Source organism: Brachyhypopomus gauderio, chromosome 19 (assembly GCF_052324685.1).
Source record: "Brachyhypopomus gauderio isolate BG-103 chromosome 19, BGAUD_0.2, whole genome shotgun sequence".
Lineage (NCBI taxonomy): Eukaryota > Metazoa > Chordata > Actinopteri > Gymnotiformes > Hypopomidae > Brachyhypopomus > Brachyhypopomus gauderio.
In genome coordinates, this window is record NC_135229.1 from 11,869,890 (window position 1) to 11,889,792 (window position 19,903).

Here is a 19,903-nt window from a genome sequence, read left to right on the forward strand (position 1 = left end):
CAACCTGCACGTGTCCAGCCCTGCATCACCTGGTTCCAGCCGTAACCTAACACGGCTTGTCGTCATGTTCACATGCTCCTGAAAGGCCTGGTAAGGTGTGTAGATGAGGTATGAAACTAAATCATGCAGATTTACAGGTATAGGGTTACACAGCCCTGGTAAACATTTACACATCGCCTGTGGATTAGTGATCTAGTCAGTTTGTTTTGAGAAACAAATAAATTAGAAATTGTTATAAGGTTATATAAGGTTTAAACCTAATCCACATGTGTGATAGAGGCTAAATAGCTCCAGGAACCCCCCACTAATTTTCCACTGGGTTGAACTTTCCTATTATTATGCATTTAACATTTAAGAAAGAAAGAATTTCACTTGACCCAGCCAAACTCGTGAATCCCATGAGGATGTATGTGGAGAAGATCGTAAAGTGCACTGTGTTATAGGGACATGCGGAATCTACTTGGCGTACGTCATACTGGTGCGTTCTTGAACGTTTTAGGGCACTTTGTGCATGTTCCCTTTTTTGGTTTTTAATCGCACTACCCAGGGGCCACATTTGCGTAGTCAAGGCCACGTTTAATGGACTATCAGCACTGCAATCTGCTGATAGTCTGGAAGTGATTTTTAAACCCACATAAACAAGAAGCGTGTGAACCGCGAGACAGAGGCAGTACTGCGGACAACAGCGTGACGCCAGCATGCCCAGCTTTTCAGATTCCGCGTGCAATGTCAACAAGTGGAGCTAAACCTGCAGTAGAAATCCACACAATGTCAGTGCATCTACAGATGTGGCCGCAGTGTTGTGGCTGATCCACGGTTCTCCTTCATTCCCAAATTGCTATCTCAGCTGTTCGAACTCAATTTTATCTGCCAGACGCGTTGTTGCATAACAGGCATTAAACGAAGGTGAACATATTAGTCCGGAAAGTAACCAGTCATCGCCACGGCTGATGGTTACACGATTAGGTTAATATTTTAGGAGATATATTCCAGTGGTTCAGAAGCACGTAAACCGATGTTGTAATTCTAGTGCATGTTCCTATTTTCTTGTTAAGGCATTTTACAAGCCGTTCAGTTCCTTAAGTACACCACGTCGGGTTGCCCCCAGCGCCTTGCGCATTCAAACGCGTCTGCTCCGACAGCCCGTCCCTGTCCACCGCGGCGCGTGGCGGATGCGCGCGCGCGACTCGTACCGAATGGAATTCGGCCCCGCAGCGCGCGGCTCTGACGGCGCTCGAGCGCGTTCGAAAGTTGTCGGACCTGTCAAGCAACTCCGGCAGGGGAAGTTACACTCAGGGGGGAAGTAGACGTTTATCGCCGGAAAACAAGATGTTTTTGCTAGATTTTTTCCCCTCCGCCTGCCTCTGTCTGTAAACTGGTAGTTTAAACCAGGAATGCGATCAGAATATTTTCAGTTGGGCACAAAGACACAAGGCTGTTCGTCTGAAGGGAAAGTGGTTAATCGATTATTGGCGTCCCGGTTGCTGCAGGAAGAAGGTAAATCACGTCTTACGCTCGTGTAATCTCGTTTGCTAACGTGCACTCGAGTTTTTTAGGGATTATTTTTAATACTGCATTATTTATTTGTGTGTTCTCTATCTGTTGTGTGAGTGCGGCCAGGCTTCCTCTGTTAAATCCCGATTACAGACGAAGCTTCGTTCAATATGTACAACTACAATACATCAACTGTCTCTCTGTGGTCTGGGGTCTGGGTCTGGGTCTGGGTCTGGGGTTCGTATACGGACGCTCACGTCCACGGACGTAGTTTTGGGGGGGGGACGGGGGGGACATGTCCCCCCCACTTTTTCAAAAGCCGGTTTTGGTCCCCCCCAGTTTTTACAGTTAAAACCAAATATTTAAGTAGTGACAAAGTCATGTCCCCCCCACTTTTTAACGGTAAAAAAACCAATATACAAATAGCGACAAATCTAGCACTAGGATCATGCAGCACCCCCCCCCCCCCCTCCGCTTAACAGTTCGCCACCCCAGGTTGTGTCCCCCCCACTTGTGAAATCAAAACTACGTCCATGCTCACGTCTGTTTTCAAGCTCGGGGATGCTCGCTTCTGTTTTAGATAGATAAGTAAAGTACACCATTACAAGGCAAACGCTTTAGGTGGATATGAATACTTTATTCTAAGAATGCGGCCTCACCCTTGTGATACTACACAGTGCTGAATAGCTCAGGGTTCCCACGCCTTTCAGTACATTATGCCTCGTGCAGCTTTTTTACATATATTGGGGAAATATGAATGGAGAGAAGACGGCTTAGCATATTAATACTTCATTGTTTGAGCTTCTATTTGGCAGTGGAGAGCACTCATGACATGTAACCTGAGTCAGATGTTGTCAGTGTTGTACTGTAGTGTTCCTACTTAAGCGTTTCAGAATGGACCTCAGAACTCTGCAGGCTGCACCTGTTTCAGGCTACACGTTCAGGGCTCTCTATCCACACCCGGGTTACATGATGGCTGTTTGCTGTCATCACAGGCTTACCATCTCTGTCCCATCATTTCTAACTAGTCCTTGACATCTGACATAACTCTGTCGCTGATCATGGATGCATGGTATGGATGGTCCCGACCTCCCACTCGTTTCTTGGTCAAAACTACTGACACACGGCTTACTCTGGTTGACCTTTCTTCGTACTCGTTTTATTAACACCATTGAATGGAATAATAGCAGGAAATTGTGGGGATCTCTGCAATTCTGCCACGGACTCCCTCATGAGAACTGCGTTCTTACCTCTGGCTCTGTTTTAACTTGGTCCATTTGAACAGCCTCAACCAATTAAATTATGCAAATCATTACTTTAATATGGTATGCGGTACGGTTAGGAAACACCTGTTACACACGTTTAAAAAAATAAAGAACACAAAAAATAAAAAAATGAAAATAAATGAATACATCAAGGGAATATTGATTTGATGTAATGTGTCCTGCAGACCTTAAGAAAGGGTGTGGCCGGCCAAGCCACCCAACTCTGGACTGCTTAACGAAATGCTCTGCTCTGCCTTGAAAAGACCTCAGTGCGAGGTTTGAAAAAGACCAGATAGCGCCCGTGCGCATGTGTGTGTGTGTGTGTGTGTGTGTGTGTGTGTGTGTCTCCTGACAGTGCTTTTGGGGCGTTTGCTGATAAACAAAGTCTGTTCATGCTCTCTCCTCAGCCTGTGTAAATATTTATTGTTGTATATCCTGCCTTTTCTCTCTCAGAGGCAGCAGGGAGCCAGGAAAACTGGGAGTGCGCGTGAACACACCCTTAGTGGTTCCTCTGTTCCCCAGTCAGAAACTGGGAGTGCACATAAACACACCCTCTGTTCCCCAGTCAGAAATGCCCACACCTTTCTATTCCTGTTGATGAAATGTGAATTTAATAGATACTATTTGTATTATTAAAGAACATACATGCTCATCCTTGAACCATAAAGTCGACCATGTTCTCAGGTTGTTCAATAATTTGTTTTTCTTTCATCTCATTTTTAAATGCATGACCATATTAACGAGATTTATGAAATGCAGCAAATTGGATGGGCAACAAATGATCCATCAACTAAGAGCGTTTCTGAAGCTTTGGAAAACTTTTCTTGCATTATTCTTCATCATCCTTGTTCAAACCAATGAAGCACAGAATGCATGATGTTAACATGATAGTGTCACTGTAATCCATACTTGTAATGCGAAAAGACTACACAGACACTTGATTTAGCAGATTTAGATTTAGACTGGGTTCACTGAGAACAAGGGTAATCCAGAATATAAACGTTATACAGGCTGGGGTCAAAACCGGTACAGACAGACCAGAACGGCATAGGTGAGTCTGGAGGGAAAACACCCAGCATGGGTAAAGTTATACCGGGGTTAGGTACACAGTACAGTACAGAGAAACACTCTTGTTATGTGGGTACATACAAGCAATACCTCACGGCAAAAAAGCAGTAAACACAGGTTTGAATAAACAGGCTAATTAGGAACAGGTGTAATGAATCTGTATCTGTTTCTGTATCTGTATCTGAATCTGTTTTTCTGGTGCATTGTGGGAAGTTGTGTCCTGTGTATTCAGGTTGGGGGAAGCGTAACAGTTCTATTGACACTCTTATTTTGCACAGGAATTTAATAAACACTTGTATCCTGTTACAGATACATTTGATGTGAGGTTAGTGTTATAACAGGGACCATGCAAAGTATATATGCACATTAGTGATGTGGTAATGAAAATGCTTTTCATTGGGTTTTTACTCAATGACATGAATGTTGGGTTTTACTGGTGTTTTTTTAGGTTGGGTTGATTAGGTTTTTAGTTGGATTTTACCGAGTGGGGTTTGTTATTTTTTCTGTTATAAGTGCCACCACATAGCAAATGAAAAGATGTTTGTGTGCGTGTATATTTTATATATACTTTTCCCATTGTGCTTGTGTTGTACCTGGCCTATTAACATCTCCGATAGCTTTTAATACGTGGGGTAAAAAACATTGTTTTAGCATAGCCAGAGGTGTCAATTCCAGGTTCAGAAAGTAAAAGTCCTCACCAGGATTTTGCTCAAGCTTGCTAGATTTTCTAATTAGTGCAATCCAGGTAAAATTAGTGGAATCAACACAATCCAGGAAGCCTGAGCAAAATCCTGGTGAGGACTTTTACTTTCTGAACCTGGAATTGACACCTCTGGCATAACTCTAGCCTAGGTACCAGGTTACCATAGCTAACACTAAATGCTAACAGTGTGGAACTGTTGTAATCAAATCTTTGTTCTGCCTCATAATGAAGGCAGTCATGCCGGATCAGACCTCATGCTAACTGGCTGTGTCGTTTCCACATTTGGATTAACCGATTCAAGCTTTGGCGGTAAATCAGTGGTCACGTTTAAAGACCTTGAAAACCGTGATACCATGGCAATGGTGGCAAAGACTGATGGTCTTTCTCTATCTCACTGCAGTAGCTGGTAGCTACAGGAATGACATCAGCCCTTCCGGGCCGTTAGTCAGAGGTCAAGTACCTTCTCAACAGTCAGGCTCTGATGCTCGTACGCTCAGTTGCTGCACCTTTAACACCATCCCCCCCGCTTTCCTTCTCGTATGTCCCGCAGTCATAAAGCATGCAGGTTTAGAGACTTCTGGTGGAGAGAGTGGACCGAGGACTTGCTGGGCCATGGCTCGCTTCAATCCGCAGAACGTGGAGGACTTCTACGAGATCGGAGATGTCCTGGGCAGGTAGGTGTCCTCTAAAAATGAGACCAGAACCCTAACACATCAAAATACAAAATGTAATGCTGTTAAAATACGTTTCGCATGTGTGTACAGACATGTTTTCACTCCTTAAAACATCTCCGAGTCAGAGACGAAGCTTTATGAAGTGTTTTAACGAGCCACCGTGGGACACGTGTTAACGAGACTGTGGTGATCTTCTCACACCCCCATCCCGCCCTTCGGCTGGCCGGGCCCGATGGCAGCGGTCACTTCGGCCAGGTGCGTGAGCTGAAGGAGCGGGTCACCAGCGCCCGGTGGGCAGGGAAGTTCCTGAAGCTCCAGCGCAGCGCCAGCAGCCGTCTGGGGGTGGAGAGGCGGAGCGTGGAGCGGGAGGTGGAGGTCCTGCAGGCCCTGACGCACGCCAACATCATGGCCCTCCGCGACGTGTTCGAGAGCCGCGCCGAGATCGTGCTCGTCGTGGAGCTGTGAGTGCACGCGAGACGGGGGGAGGGGTCTGTGAGCAGGGGGAGGGGTCTTTGAGCAGGGCTTGGGGGTGTGGCCAGACTGATGACATAAGAGATTCCTACTTGGGCCCTTTCAGTTCTGTTCCTCATGGCAGGGGTTAACAAGCCAAGAGATTATGAGAGGAATTAAATGTACCGAGTATGTGTTATATTTGTAGGGTTTGTGTTGTGTAACATAAGGCGCTAGTGTTTTGGTGTGGCTATTACTGGGAGTACTGGGAGTGGCTGGTACTGGGGGGGTTGCAGGGGTGGAAACCGGTGATGTTATGGGCAGTGTGTGGGTGTCAGTTTTCCATTGGAGGACCTTTAGCTTGGAGGGGCCTGAAAACAATGCAGGCAGCGCAAAGGGACCAGTTTGGCTGATTTATTTAGACAGAGGATTTATCTGTGGCTTTTGTGTGCCTGTGTGTGTCTGTGTGTGTGTCTGTCTGTGTGTGTGTCTGTGTCTGTGTGTAATTTGTACAAGTGATGTATTACTTTGCAAAAAATATTTGAAATGAGGTGTTGATACGATTTTAGAGCCAGTTTCTAGTCTGAAAGCACTCCTGGAGATAGTTTGGTTATGACTGTGACATTGTGTTTGTGTGTACATATTTATAAAGAGGATTGATTAGACCGGTTGAGACTGTCTCACTCAAAACCATTTATGGTGGCGTTTGATTTATGGAGTTCTGGTCTCCAGAGCGTATCTCGTGGGGTCGGTGGAGTTGAGATTTAAATTCTATCAGATTTCTTCTTATTCTGCTGTATTTTTTATTGGGCTCTTTTTTCTCAAATATTTTCTATTTTTCCATCTCTCCGTCTCTCTCTCTCTCTCTCTCTCTCTCTCCCTATCCCCATGTTTAGTATCAGTGGAGGGGAACTTTTTGACTTCATTGCTGAGAAGGAGAATCTGATGGAGAACGAGGCCATCAGTTTCCTGAAGCAGATCCTCAGTGGCGTGGCCTTCATGCACAGCAAACAGATCGCGCATTTTGACCTGAAGGTGAGTGAGAGGGCACTGGCAGGTGTAAATTCAGCTCCACCAATGAGCTTCGTTAAGCAAATACAACTCAAGGTTTTAAAGTTACTAACTCAAGGTTTTTACCTCTTGAACTCTGCCTGAGTGGTTTTTTTTTTTTTTTTTTTTGCAACATGGACAATTGAAGTTTTTACCTGAAATCTTATGCTGTTATTAAACAAATAACAAATCTTTAATGTGAAAGTGCAAAAAATATAATTTAATTACAAATAATAAAAAAATACTTCATTTTGAGTTTACGAGTATGTACACCCTAGAGTTTATATCTGGTACCACAACCTTTGCAGGCAACAGTTTTAAATCTCGTTGGGTATGTCACTATCAGTATTTGTAATGGTGACACATATTTTTAGGTTGAAATAGCTGTGTCCGGTTGTATGGGGACTGTGACAGTATCCCACAGATGATAATATGGACTCTCATCTGGTCTTCAATTGGTCCACTAAATGCCATACACTTCTGTGCCTTTAAGCTGTTATTTTGGTTTTTTTCTGTATGTTTAGGGTCACTGTCCTGTTTATAGACTAACCATAACCAGTCATCTTCCTTCTTTCTTTATGAGTTTTGCGCTCTTACCCAATGGGAATGTGCATCAAGTATAATACTACCACCACCATGCTTCACCACATAGATCTTTTTTTGATGTAATATACAGTTTTACACCGTGCTTAGCACTGTTTTCCAGATGTTAAGTGTTTATCTTATTGGACAATAGACACGGTCCCTTGCATATGCTTGAGCACAGCCAGATCTAATGATGATCCATTTGCTCACAACGATAACGGAGATAATATCTTCTTATACAACTCTTATGCAGCTAGCATCAAGTTTTGGAGAGAAATACATGCCATCCCATTATTATGCAAATCAATGTATTATGCAAATCCTATTATTATGCAAAGTAGTTAAATCAGACAGGGCTTGTTGAAGTGCATTCGATTCTAGGATAATTTGTAATTTACAAACAACAGTCACACCCTCCATCACACCTGTAATTGTGTGTGTACATTCATTCTTTCACTTGTTTTTCTACATAATTCAAACTGAATTGCAGAGCAATTTTCTTAAGAACTAATTTAGTGTGACTATTGCATTCTTTTTACAAATGGCCTGTGAATGGTGTTAACCTTAAGGCATCACCGCATGTCCACGTTTCACTGGAGTCAGCGATGTTAACCATTCCTCCACACCACAGCACCCAGCATTTTAAAAATTCCTTAGAAGTGATGCATGACAGAAATACTTTTAGTTGACATTTTTCTTCCTAGAGGAAGGATAAAATACAGCATTAAGCCATGACCTTTGACCTGTAAGGCTGTGGAATGCTGTGGCGTCTGAGTGGAATCAGAATGACATTCCAAATCTGTTCCAACAGCCGGAGAACATCATGCTGTCAGATAAGAGTGCAGAGCACCCTGAGATCAAGATCATTGATTTTGGACTAGCTCAGCGCCTCACACCTGGAGAGGAGTACCGGAGTCTGTGTGGCACACCGCAGTACATTGGTAAGAGGCTGTGTGTGCATGTTTGTGTCTGCATGGTGTGGTTGTGTGTGTGCACTGTGCGTGCTGGTGGGTGAGTGTGGGTGTGCATGATGTGTGTCGGAGTTTGTGTGTGGGTCCTGTGTGCTTGGTTTGAGTTGGGGTTTGTGTGTGTGTGTGTGTGTGTGTGTGTGTGTGTTTTATTGACTTTTCATGTGGATTCTATTTTAAATGCAGATGCATGTTAGGGTAACATGCAATGAGCAAACCAAAGTACATTTACAGAGGTCATAGTTAGATTTAAATCTGCACAGTAGTCCATAGTAGTTTAACTGTAAACCTGGTAAACCCTACAATAAAAGTAGGAGTACAAGTGTGTGCATGAGAGTTTGTGTGCATGTGTGTGTTATGATCAGTCAAAGCTTTTGTCTGTCTCGTTATGCATCTGCTCTGGTTCCGTTTTAACCTTAATTCCCATTATAATTCACCTTAATATCACTGGCTACACACAGCCAGCACTAGCAGCACCCTGGCTGTGCCTCACATGCTTAATGGTTTGGTCTGTGCAGAGATGACCTCCGAAACCAACAGCGCAGGACGGTTTAGGCCAGGATGTGACAGAGAATAGTGTAGTTGAGGTGTTGCACACAGCCCTGGGACCTCAGAGGTTAGGGGTCTGTCAACAGGAAATTGTGACAACAGCCTTCAAACAGGAAGTTGTGACAGTAGTTGACAGCCACCACATCTCTTTATTGTGATGATTGAAGGAAAGCCGTACTCATGAGCCATGTTTGATTGTGTCCCCTTTGTTTTAATATATTGTTCCTTACCCTTTCTCTATCTCTTTCTCTCACACAAACATACACATTCTCTCCCTTTTTCTCTTTTCTCACTCGTTCTCACTCATGTCTCATTCTCTCGGTTGTCTCAGCTCCTGAGGTGGTAAATTATGACCCTCTCTCTGTAGCCACTGACATGTGGTAAGCAATACATCTAATTATAAACTGCTTATTTCAAAACTAAGATCTAAAAGCTCATTCTGTACTGATGTTTGATTATTAACCCCTATGTTATGTTTTCTTACAGGAGTATAGGTGTTATTACCTATATACTGTAAGTTATTTCATACAATGACCCTAGAATGTATTGGACAGGCCTTTTAGTAATATTTTTTTTAATATCACATTACAACCTAATTTAACTTTTATTTATTTTATAAATTAAGACTACTGGGCATTTCTCTGTTTTCCACCCAAAGTGTTAAGCTTGTTTTAAAGATGAAAAAGAATGTTTAAAATCATGTATTCAGTTCTAAAATTTCTTCCATTTCAAATCCCTTATGTTTAGATTAAGTGGTATGTCACCTTTTCAAGGAGATACAGACGAGGAAACACTACAAAACATTGTGGATATGAAATATGAATTTGAGGATCAGTACTTCAGAGACACGAGTGACATGGCTAAAGACTTCATTGAGAAGTTGCTTGTAAAAGATCAGAGGTAATTCAGTTATTTGTAGAGAAGAAAATTAACTGTTTTCAAAGTTTAGAGCAAGCTGTTTTAGACCCTGTAATTTTCTTTACACAGTGACAGAATCACAGCAGAGGAATGTTTAATGCACCCGTGGATTAAGGTGAGATTTGACGACAACGTAATGCTACTGTGTGTGATAGACCACCATGTGAGAGACTCAGAAACATTTTAAATTTAAAGAGGGTTTGGTAGCCTCTGAAAATACTGAAAGTCAAAAGAGTTGAAGTAAAAAGCCCTTCTCAGAATCTAGTCATTTTATAAGATTGTTTAAATGAGTAAAGGAACCCACAAACCCACCCAAAGCCACAAATGCCCCTCCAATATGACTAAAATCACCCTGAGTCATATATATTGTAGGGAGTGATGTCCTGTTTGTGTCTGTATGTTTGTTTTTTTACCTTCAAGAGTGTAGAGTGTCTTCAGTTTACATTTGTGTTTCATGTTGGGGACTCAGTCTGGAGAAGACGTGTTAGTGCTCCAACACACACTGATGACACACAGACACACTGATGACACACAGACACACTGGTAACACTGGATAGATTGCCATCAAAATGTAACATTTTCATGAAGAAATTTTACCTATATATATGTATATATATATATATATATATATATATATATATATATATATATATATATATATATATATAATGATATATAATCATTATAATGATATATCATTATTTTACCATTTACAAAATTTCTGCAAGGGTTTATGGATCACCTCAGTTTTTATCTCTATCACCCTTACACTCTCTATCTCTCACACTCCCTCTCACTGTCTCCCTCTCTGTTCCTCTCTTTCTCTCTCTTACTCTCTCTCAATCTCCCTCTCTCTCACTACCTTTCTCCCCCCCCCCCCCCCCCCCCCCCCCTCTCTCTTTCTCTCTCTTACAGCCTCTGACACGCAAGCAGGCAGCGACCAGAAGTCGCTCATCAATCAACATGAAAAACTTCAAGAAGTTTAATGCCCGGAGAAAGTGGAAGGTTACATTTGAATTTTCAGCTTTTCAGAATTTCCGCTGTTCAAAACGAAATTGACAGCACACTGCCCCCTGTCGGTGTAGATATATATAACAAGCATTGTTACAGTGCTAAATTATTATATGCTTTAATGATCAAATCTACAATTACAATTAATGTTTCATCAATATCCTTCCATTTGGGATCCAAAATCGTATATGACTTTTTAAAAAGAGCAACCCGGACCATCTGAGAGAATCCTGAAGTGTGTGTGATCTTTTTCAGATGTCCTATAACATGGTGTGGGTCTGTAACAGACTGTGTCGTCTTCACCTGCTCTGTAAGAGGCCCAAGGAGGATGAGGAGCTGGTAAGGTGTGAGTTTTTTAAGATGGGCTAATCCTAAAAACATCCATATTTGAAATTAAATATATGACTGTTTGTTTGGCCATCAGAGGAGTTGTGAGAGTGACCAAGAGGACATCGCGATCAAACCTGCCTCGCTTATCCGCCGAAGGCTGAGCAGCAATTCCTAAAGTTCACCACAAGAGGGCAGCATCTCAACATGGTTCACGTGCCCTCTTTGCTCAAACTAGATCATCCTGGGTGATAAAGTGATCCTGACCCATATTTCAGCATCTATTGGATAAATTTATAACTGTGCACGCATTTCAGTGCATATAGTTAGTAGCCAATGATTCTGAGCATTTCTTTATTTTGCATTTTTATTATTTTAAACATTTAACATTTTAATACTTTTTAATTTTTTTGGTCAGAAACATTTTAAATTTAAAGAGGGTTTGGTAGCCTCTGAAAATACTGAGAGTCAAAAGGGTTGAAGTAAAAAGCCCTTCTCAGAATCTAGTCATTTTATAAGATTGTTTAAATGAGTAAAAGAACCCTCAAGCCCACCCAAACCCACAAATGCCCCTCCAATATGACTAAAATCACCCTGAGTCATATATATTGTAGGGAGTGATGTACTGTTTGTGTCTGTATGTTTGTTTTTTTACCTTGAAGAGTGTAGAGTGTCTTCAGTTTACATTTGTGTTTCACCTTCATTATTTTCTAGCTCTAAAATGACACTTTACTGGGGTGTTGTGCTTTGTAGGGCATACTGCTGCTTAAAGAACACTTCCCCAAAGCCTTGTGACCTTCTACACGACCTTGCTTTAGTTCCAGCATATTCTCATAGACTGTTTACAGGTTATTCACCTCGGCGCTGTACTGGGGTCAGGCCATTACCTGCGTTATAGTGAACCAATAACAGTTGTAAGTTGTATTTGTGCAGCATGAAGGCAAAACTTACAGCGCGTCACTTGAAGTGTAATTTGAAGACTCAATATTCATGTTTTACCGAGATCCGTCTAAAGGGTCTGTCTTTATTTTATTAAATAAAACATTTGTGGGGGGAAAAAAGGTTGTGTAATTTCTCTGTAATGAGGATTTTTGTAGTACTTTAAATCTGTGCACACTTTACTCTGCACATTTATTAGAAACACCTCGGTTGGTCAGCTGGTGACTGTCTCCATATACGCTGCCATGCACATGTTATGTTACTCATACTCCAGCTCTTCATCAGCAGCTGGGTTCTGACCACAGGACTGCGTCTTCTATATATATCTGAGCAGCAGACCGGTCTCAAGCCAGCAGGGACTGGCTGTGTGAGGACCAGTGGAAGCACCTGAGACACTGATGCCATCACCACGTCCCCACGCCAACACGTGCATGTCGCTGTGTTCATACTGGTCCTCTAGCCCAATAATTCCCAGTAAGCAAGAACCGGACCAGTGATGATTGAAATGGGGATTGACTGGCAAACTGGTAACAGATAGGCTAAACCCTGAAACCTTTCAAATAAAGTGGGTGGTAAGATAGTTGTGGGAATTCCAGGTTCAGAAAATAAAAGTCCTTCCGAGGATTTTATTCAAGCTTGCTGGATTTTTAAATTAGTGGTAGGTAAAATTAGTGGAATCAACACAATCCAGGAAATTGAGCAAAATCCTGGTGAGGACTTTTACTTTCTGAACCTGGAACGCACAGAATGTATAAACAGATCTGCAAAGATTACAGATAAGGGAATCCTTGATCGTTATTAGTTATTGCTAGAATATACAGTTCATTCAAATTAAATGTCGTCTTTGTCAATCCCAGTGAGCGTCACCGTCCGTGTGGGAAGAAACGGGAACGCGTTTGCAGGGGAAGGCATGTCAGGTCCGGGTATGGAGCATTCTTACAGAAGGACGGGGGACGAATAAATAAAGAGGCTTTTATTTCTGCGTGCCAAACGCTGCCCAGGCTCGCGCCGCGCGCTTCCTCGCGCTCACCACCGCAGCTCGCGCGAGGAGCGAGTGGTTGCCATGGCGCCGCTCCCAGCAGACGGCGTCTACCATGGCGAAAGATTCAAGTTTCTTCTTCATATTAATGTTGGATTATTATCTGCAGCCTCAAGTCACTGTATATTTGCTCTCAAATCATTTGTATATTCTGGAGGCTGGAGTATAACTCCATGTCGTTTTGAAAACAACATGTATAAAACACCCTTAGGTCCACAATAACGTTTCCCCTCACAAAACACACACACAAAAAAATTAAACAAAACAAACACAAAGGGAAATAAAAAAAACTGAAATACGACTCGGTTTGTAAAAACACACCTATCTAAGTGAGCTATGTCGGTGTAGGAGGGGCTAGTCGGTCCTAGAGGCGAAAAAAAAGAGAAAGACTGTAAAAAAACTGGTTTCCGTGATGAGATCAAATGACAGACATCGACACCTGTCGACGGCGGTTTCGGCCAGATAACTCGTGGACGTTTGGCTTTTAGGACGGAAACGACCGCTGCACGCTTGAAAATGCTTGTGAGGTCCAACGGGACGACTGTCACCACGGGATGAGGGAGATTTGGGACGGAACCGGGCTGGCTGCGTTTCTCTAGCGCGTCCACCGGCCGCACAGGTGCAGCGACGCAGGTGAGTAGGCGAGTGGTGATTCACCTGTGCAGGTGAGTAGGCTGTGGGCGAACTGTGATTCACCCATCTGGGAAATGTCGGAGACATGCGAGGTTTCGTCTGTCCACCTCGTCTTTGAGTGTCCTAGACATTCAGGATGAAGTCTTTCAGACGGTTCAAACATCACTTCAGCTTGTGTGCTGACGCTTTGATGGTGGTACGTTTGGCATAGTGACAGAATAAGTAGGTGGTGTGATACTGCTTTATTTAATACTCAACATATTGATTAGACAGCCTTATCATAAGGTGTTTGAATCCCTGTTTTCATTCTTGTAAACTCTGAGGATTTCATTAAGGAATTCTAATGTATATCTCCTTGAAGTCTCAGTATCCACTATTGTAGCTGCTGTTCCCTGATCCTTAAGTGCTAGACTAATAAGGATGTGTGTGTTTACTTGTGATGTTTGCTTTAGGGCCAAGCCATGACCTAAACTGACAGGTGATTCATCTGTGTTCAAGAACAGTGACCACATGAATAAAGTTCAGGGTGTTGTGGCATAGTACGGAGAGGATATTCTCAAAAACTGATTGATTTAACTCTGGAGGACACAGGGATGTTTGGAGCTGAGTAGACACATGTTCAGAGCTTTGTCAGTGTGGTAGTGGAGGACAACAAAATGGTGAAGAAAGGCTGGCTTTGCTAGCACAAAGGGTGAAGGGTGGAAGAGGAGACGACCCGGTGTACTTCCTGCATACCTGTGTTTATGTGTCAAAGCCAGCCTGAGTGCTAGTCTAACCCACTGGGTGGGTTACTGGAAGAGAAAGAGAGACGTGTGAGCATCAGAGCACCAGCAGGTGCACCTGTGCTTACCACACACCTCTCATCTGCTTTATTAAGCCTCTTTACTCATAAGGTGCTAATGGAATGTAGTTTAATGTTTTTGTGTTACACACAAACACACCCATGCAGCTGTCCACAAGCTTATTGTGTTTTGTTGCACTAGTTAATTTCATTTATTTCACGTGCAAAGTTCTAGAATTGCAGAAGCCGGACGTTTGTATGCACTCCACTGCCTTTTAATGCATGATTTCCTTCTAATGCTGTTCTCATATGACAATATTAACATGATTAAGATTACGGACTATATTTTACACTATATTTTTCTAATACAATGCATGCATAAACACTGCAGGTGTTTTATTTACCAAAAAAATGGAAACAATTTTTTTAAATAAATGTTAAAATACACACACACACACACACACACACACACACACACATGGGTCAGTGAACGGTGCGGATAAAGTATCTCTCTGATATCTCAGATAGTCAGAGCTGTGTCAGCTGTGCTGAACTTGTGAGGTGTACTGTGTAACTTATGAGGGTGTGTGGACTCAGCAGTGAATCATGTCACTATTTTCCATGTTCTCTTACAAACACTCCCCCCCCCCACACACACACACACATACACACACGTACACATACGCATACACACAAATTTGTACAAAGAAACACACTGCTAGCTATATTACATTAAATACATCAATGTGCCAATAATTAAAATATATAATTGCATTGCGTGTATAAGGTGTATATGTTTTTAGAATAATTACATATTAAACATTCTCAGACAGAATATCATGAGGCATTTTTAGTGTGGACAAGTGGAAAGGCATTGCTGTGTCACCATCCAGCAGATGATTAATCATGTTCAAAGCTATTCACAGTGCCAGCTAACGTGTAGCTGGGGTTTAGTGTGGTTAGTTATAGTCATTAACAGGTTGCTTAGCCAATGAGGAAGCAGCATTTTGTCATTAATTGTAGTAGGTGCACTTGTTCTGACACAAACGCCTGCTATTTCAAGCTCTCTCGTGTTTCTTCACCAACCTTTAGTTGCACTTGCTGTAAAGCACTTGTGGTTGTGTCAATGCTGTTGCTGTCAGTAGGAACTTCTGGGCAGAAGAAAACACTTCGGTTTGTGTTGTTTAGGCAGAATTGTTAGCAAATTCTTCAATGCAAAATCCTTGAGGATGTCTCAACTTTCACTTGAAGTAAAATAAAACTTTTTAAAGGAAAAGAAAAGGAAGTCGCGTAGACGTAATGCATCTCAGTGGTCTAAGAGAACTGCTACAGTTTTGTTGGCTCAGAGTAGTTTCTGTTTCAGCCCAAATATTTCCAGTATTTCTTGAGAATTTCAGTTTAGTTTTACTTTCTCATTTCTCAGTTTTCAAGTTTGATCTAACAAGCACAGGAAGCAGCAGATAAGATGTGACTATTTTAAGAGCTCAATTTGAGCCTGAGCAGCTATATAGAAACTATGTTTACACCAGTGGTTAAACCATTACAGGCATCATTTATATGCAATATAAGAATACAAGAATACATTCTCCAATATCATTTTCTCTTAAAGCTTTAGAAACTGCTTTAGTAAGCTTTTTGTAACCACATTAGAAATCATTGTATTTTCCTGCTGCTGGCATTAAAATTCTGGCTGTCAGTTTGGCAGAGACACAGTCTGTTACCGGGGACATCGTTGTCACTCATGGCAAATGAAAATTTGGATAATTTAGAAGCTTTCACTCACGTCTAAGATTTCTCGACCGAGGAAGTCGGATTCTTATTTAACAGAAAATCGCAGTTAGAAGACACAGTAGTGTCTAATTTGGAATAATTTAGACCAAATGAATGTGATTTTCATGTAAAAATAGTCATTCCTGAGCTAGTTCAGATCTGCTGCATAGAAAATAATCCACCATCTAACTGCCCACATTCTAACAATACAGACTTCCTGTTTGCAGTTTTTTGTACATATATCCTGATTCCAGATGGCTGAGGATATTAGCAGCGAGAACTAAGCGATTGCTTTGTAATAAGCACGTGTACAGGCAGTGCCTTACATTAACATGACGAAGACGGCTACAGTGCACCACTGTGGCCCATAGTAAGGAGGCTCAGTGTATGTGGCCTCCACGTGCCTGTATGACCTCCTTACAATGCCTGGGCATGGTCCTGATGAGTGAGCAGATATTGTCCTGAGGAATCTCCTCCGATACCTGGATTAAAAGGTCAGCCAACTCCTGTACAGTCTGTGGAGCAACGTGGAGTTGATGGATGTAACGAGACATGATGTCCCAGATGTGCTCGATTGGGTTCAGGTGTGGGGAACGGGCAGGTCAGTCCATAGCATCAAAGTCTTCGTCATGCAGGAACAGCAGACACACTTCAGCCATATGAGGCCTAGCACTGTCATGCATCAGAAGGAACCCAGGACCCACTGCACCAGCATATGGTCTCACAATGGGTCTGAGGATCTCATCCCGGTACCTCATGGTAGTCAGGGTACCTCTGGCTAGCACATGGAGGTCTGTGCAGCCCTCCAAAGAAATGCCTCCCCACACCATTACTGACCCACTGCCAAACCGGTCATGCTGGAGGATGTTGCAGGCAGCAGAACGTTCTCCACGGCGTCTCCAGAAAAGGTCACGTCTGTCACATGTGCTCAGTGTGAACCTGCTCTCATCCGTGCACAGGGTGCCAATGGCGAATCTGCCAATCTTGGTGTTCTCTGTCAAATGCCAATCGCCCTTCACGGTGTTGCTCTGTAAGCACAAGCCCCACTTGTGGACATGGGCCCTCATACCACCCTCATGGAGTCTGTTCCTGACAGTTTGAGCAGAAACATGGATATTAGTGACCTGCTGGAGGTCATTTTGCAGGGTTCTGGCACTGCTCCTCCTGTTCCTCCTTACACAAAGGAGGAGGTAGTGATCCTGCTGCTGGGTTGACCCCTTCCTACGACCCCCTCCATGTCTCCTGGTGTACTGGCCCGTCTCCTGGTATTTGCTCCATGCTCTGGACACTGTGCAGACACAGCAAACCTTCTTGCCACAGCTCACATTGATGTGCCATTGTGGATGAGCTGCACTACCTGAGCAACTTCTGTGGGTTGTAGACACCGCATCATGTTTCCTCTATGGTGAGATAACTGACAAAATGCAAAAGTGACCAAAACATCAGCCAGAAAAGTTGAGAATAAAGAAAAGGTCTGTGGTCACGACCTTGAGAACCACTCCTTTATATTGAGTGTCTTGCTAATTGCCTCTCATTTCTACCCTTTTTCTGTTTCATTTGCACAAGATCAGCAAAAACTCCCATGACTCCGCCTCCAAACTGCTAAAAACGCCCCTTGTCAAAACAAAAGAAGAGACGAAGCAAATGTGCTTGTCGCGCGAGCACCATCATAAAATCAAGAAGGAAAAAAACACTCCAGCGTGAAAAAAGATTGAAAAGTCAGTTTTCTGTGCTCGCGATTGTCACATTTACGCCCCCTAGTTTTGGCACAGAAATGACCCCATAGCACTCGTCCAGGGATGCAGCAGTCAAGAGCAGCTGTGTGATCCCACAACACAGCAAGAAACAGTCAGACATGGGGAGTGATGGGGAGTTTGTCAAAGAATGTTTGGTGGGCATTGCAGTGCTAATTTGTCCTCAGAAAAAGGAGGACAAATGTGTCCCTCTCCAGGTGAACAGATCCTAGACGGATTGAGGGGAATTTGGACATTGAGCTGCAAAACAAAGCTGATCATTTTGTCTTGAACCCAGATGAGAGCTGTGGTGATACAGCTCAGTTACTGATCTATATATGTGGAGCTGTGGTGATACAGCCCAGTTACTGATCTATATATGTGGAGCTGTGGTGATACAGTCCAGTTACTGATCTATATATGTGGAGTTGTGATGATACAGCCCAGTTACTGATCTATATATGTGGAGAGTGGTGATACAGTCCAGTTACTGATCTATATATGTGGAGTTGTGATGATACAGCCCAGTTACTGATCTATATATGTGGAGTTGTGGTGATACAGTCCAGTTACTGATCTATATATGTGGAGCTGTGGTGATACAGCCCAGTTACTGATCTATATATGTGGAGAGTGGTGATACAGCCCAGTTACTGATCTATATATGTGGAGTTGTGGTGATACGGCCCAGTTACTGATCTATATATGTGGAGAGTGGTGATACAGCCCAGTTACTGATCTATATATGTGGAGAGTGGTGATACAGCCCAGTTACTGATCTATATATGTGGAGTTGTGGTGGTACAGCCCAGTTACTGATCTATATATGTGGAGAGTGGTGATACAGCCCAGTTACTGATCTATATATGTGGAGTTGTGGTGATACAGCCCAGTTACTGATCTATATATGTGGAGTTGTGGTGATACAGTCCAGTTACTGATCTATATATGTGGAGTTGTGGTGATACAGTCCAGTTACTGATCTATATATGTGGAGTTGTGGTGATACAGTCCAGTTACTGATCTATATATGTGGAGTTGTGGTGATACAGTCCAGTTACTGATCTATATATGTGGAGTTGTGATGATACAGCCCAGTTACTGATCTATATATGTGGAGCTGTGGTGATACAGCCCAGTTACTGATCCATATATGTGGAGCTGTGGTGATACAGCCCAGTTACTGATCCATATATGTGGAGTTGTGGTGATACAGCCCAGTTACTGATCTATATATGTGGAGTTGTGGTGATACAGTCCAGTTACTGATCTATATATGTGGAGTTGTGGTGATACAGTCCAGTTACTGATCTATATATGTGGAGTTGTGGTGATACAGTCCAGTTACTGATCTATATATGTGGAGTTGTGGTGATACAGTCCAGTTACTGATCTATATATGTGGAGTTGTGATGATACAGCCCAGTTACTGATCTATATATGTGGAGCTGTGGTGATACAGCCCAGTTACTGATCCATATATGTGGAGCTGTGGTGATACAGCCCAGTTACTGATCCATATATGTGGAGTTGTGGTGATACAGCCCAGTTACTGATCTATATATGTGGAGAGTGGTGATACGGTCCAGTTACTGATCTATATATGTGGAGTTGTGGTGATACGGCCCAGTTATTGATCTATATATGTGGAGTTGTGATGATACAGCCCAGTTACTGATCTATATATGTGGAGCTGTGGTGATACAGCCCAGTTACTGATCTATATATGTGGAGCTGTGATGATACAGCCCAGTTACTGATCTATATATGTGGAGAGTGGTGATACAGTCCAGTTACTGATCTATATATGTGGAGTTGTGATGATACAGCCCAGTTACTGATCTATATATGTGGAGCTGTGATGATACAGCTCAGTTACTGATCTTTACATGTGGAGCTGTGGTGATACAGCCCAGTTACTGATCTATATATGTGGAGTTGTGGTG

At 42.7% G+C, this 19,903-nt stretch overlaps 2 protein-coding genes across 3 annotated transcripts in view; both read left to right on the forward strand.

Moving 5' to 3' along the window:
* The first annotated feature begins 1,107 nt into the window (after positions 1-1,107).
* On the forward strand, positions 1,108-12,117 carry LOC143482966 (death-associated protein kinase 2-like). 2 transcript variants are annotated; one of them, XM_076981595.1, is made up of 12 exons: positions 1,110-1,497; positions 5,081-5,204; positions 5,444-5,665; positions 6,551-6,689; positions 8,101-8,230; positions 9,138-9,186; positions 9,293-9,319; positions 9,554-9,706; positions 9,794-9,839; positions 10,640-10,729; positions 10,991-11,074; positions 11,160-12,117. In XM_076981595.1, the coding sequence occupies exons 1-12, from the start codon at positions 1,395-1,397 to the stop codon at positions 11,238-11,240; spliced, it is 1,248 nt and encodes a 415-aa protein (XP_076837710.1). In that variant the 5' UTR covers positions 1,110-1,394; the 3' UTR covers positions 11,241-12,117. The 2 variants fall into 2 exon arrangements, with proteins under 2 accessions (XP_076837711.1, XP_076837710.1); XM_076981596.1 differs by lacking the exons at positions 9,138-9,186; positions 9,293-9,319 and having other exon boundaries at positions 1,108-1,497; positions 9,580-9,706.
* Positions 12,118-13,442: 1,325 nt separating this feature from the next.
* arhgef2b (rho/rac guanine nucleotide exchange factor (GEF) 2b) overlaps positions 13,443-19,903 on the forward strand; it is a 46,250-nt gene continuing 39,789 nt past the window's right edge. The window contains 1 exon segment of the mRNA XM_076981218.1: positions 13,443-13,673. The gene's annotated coding sequence lies outside the window, so the exon portion shown is untranslated.

Bases quoted from the DNA above. Each gene is read 5' to 3' on its own strand.
- LOC143482966 (XM_076981595.1), top strand. From the start codon at position 1,395: ATGCGATCAGAATATTTTCAGTTGGGCACAAAGACACAAGGCTGTTCG. The intron at 1,498-5,080 runs GTAAATCACGTC...TATGTCCCGCAG, and splicing joins CCGGTTGCTGCAGGAAGAAG to TCATAAAGCATGCAGGTTTA. The intron at 11,075-11,159 runs GTAAGGTGTGAG...TTTGGCCATCAG, and splicing joins CCAAGGAGGATGAGGAGCTG to AGGAGTTGTGAGAGTGACCA.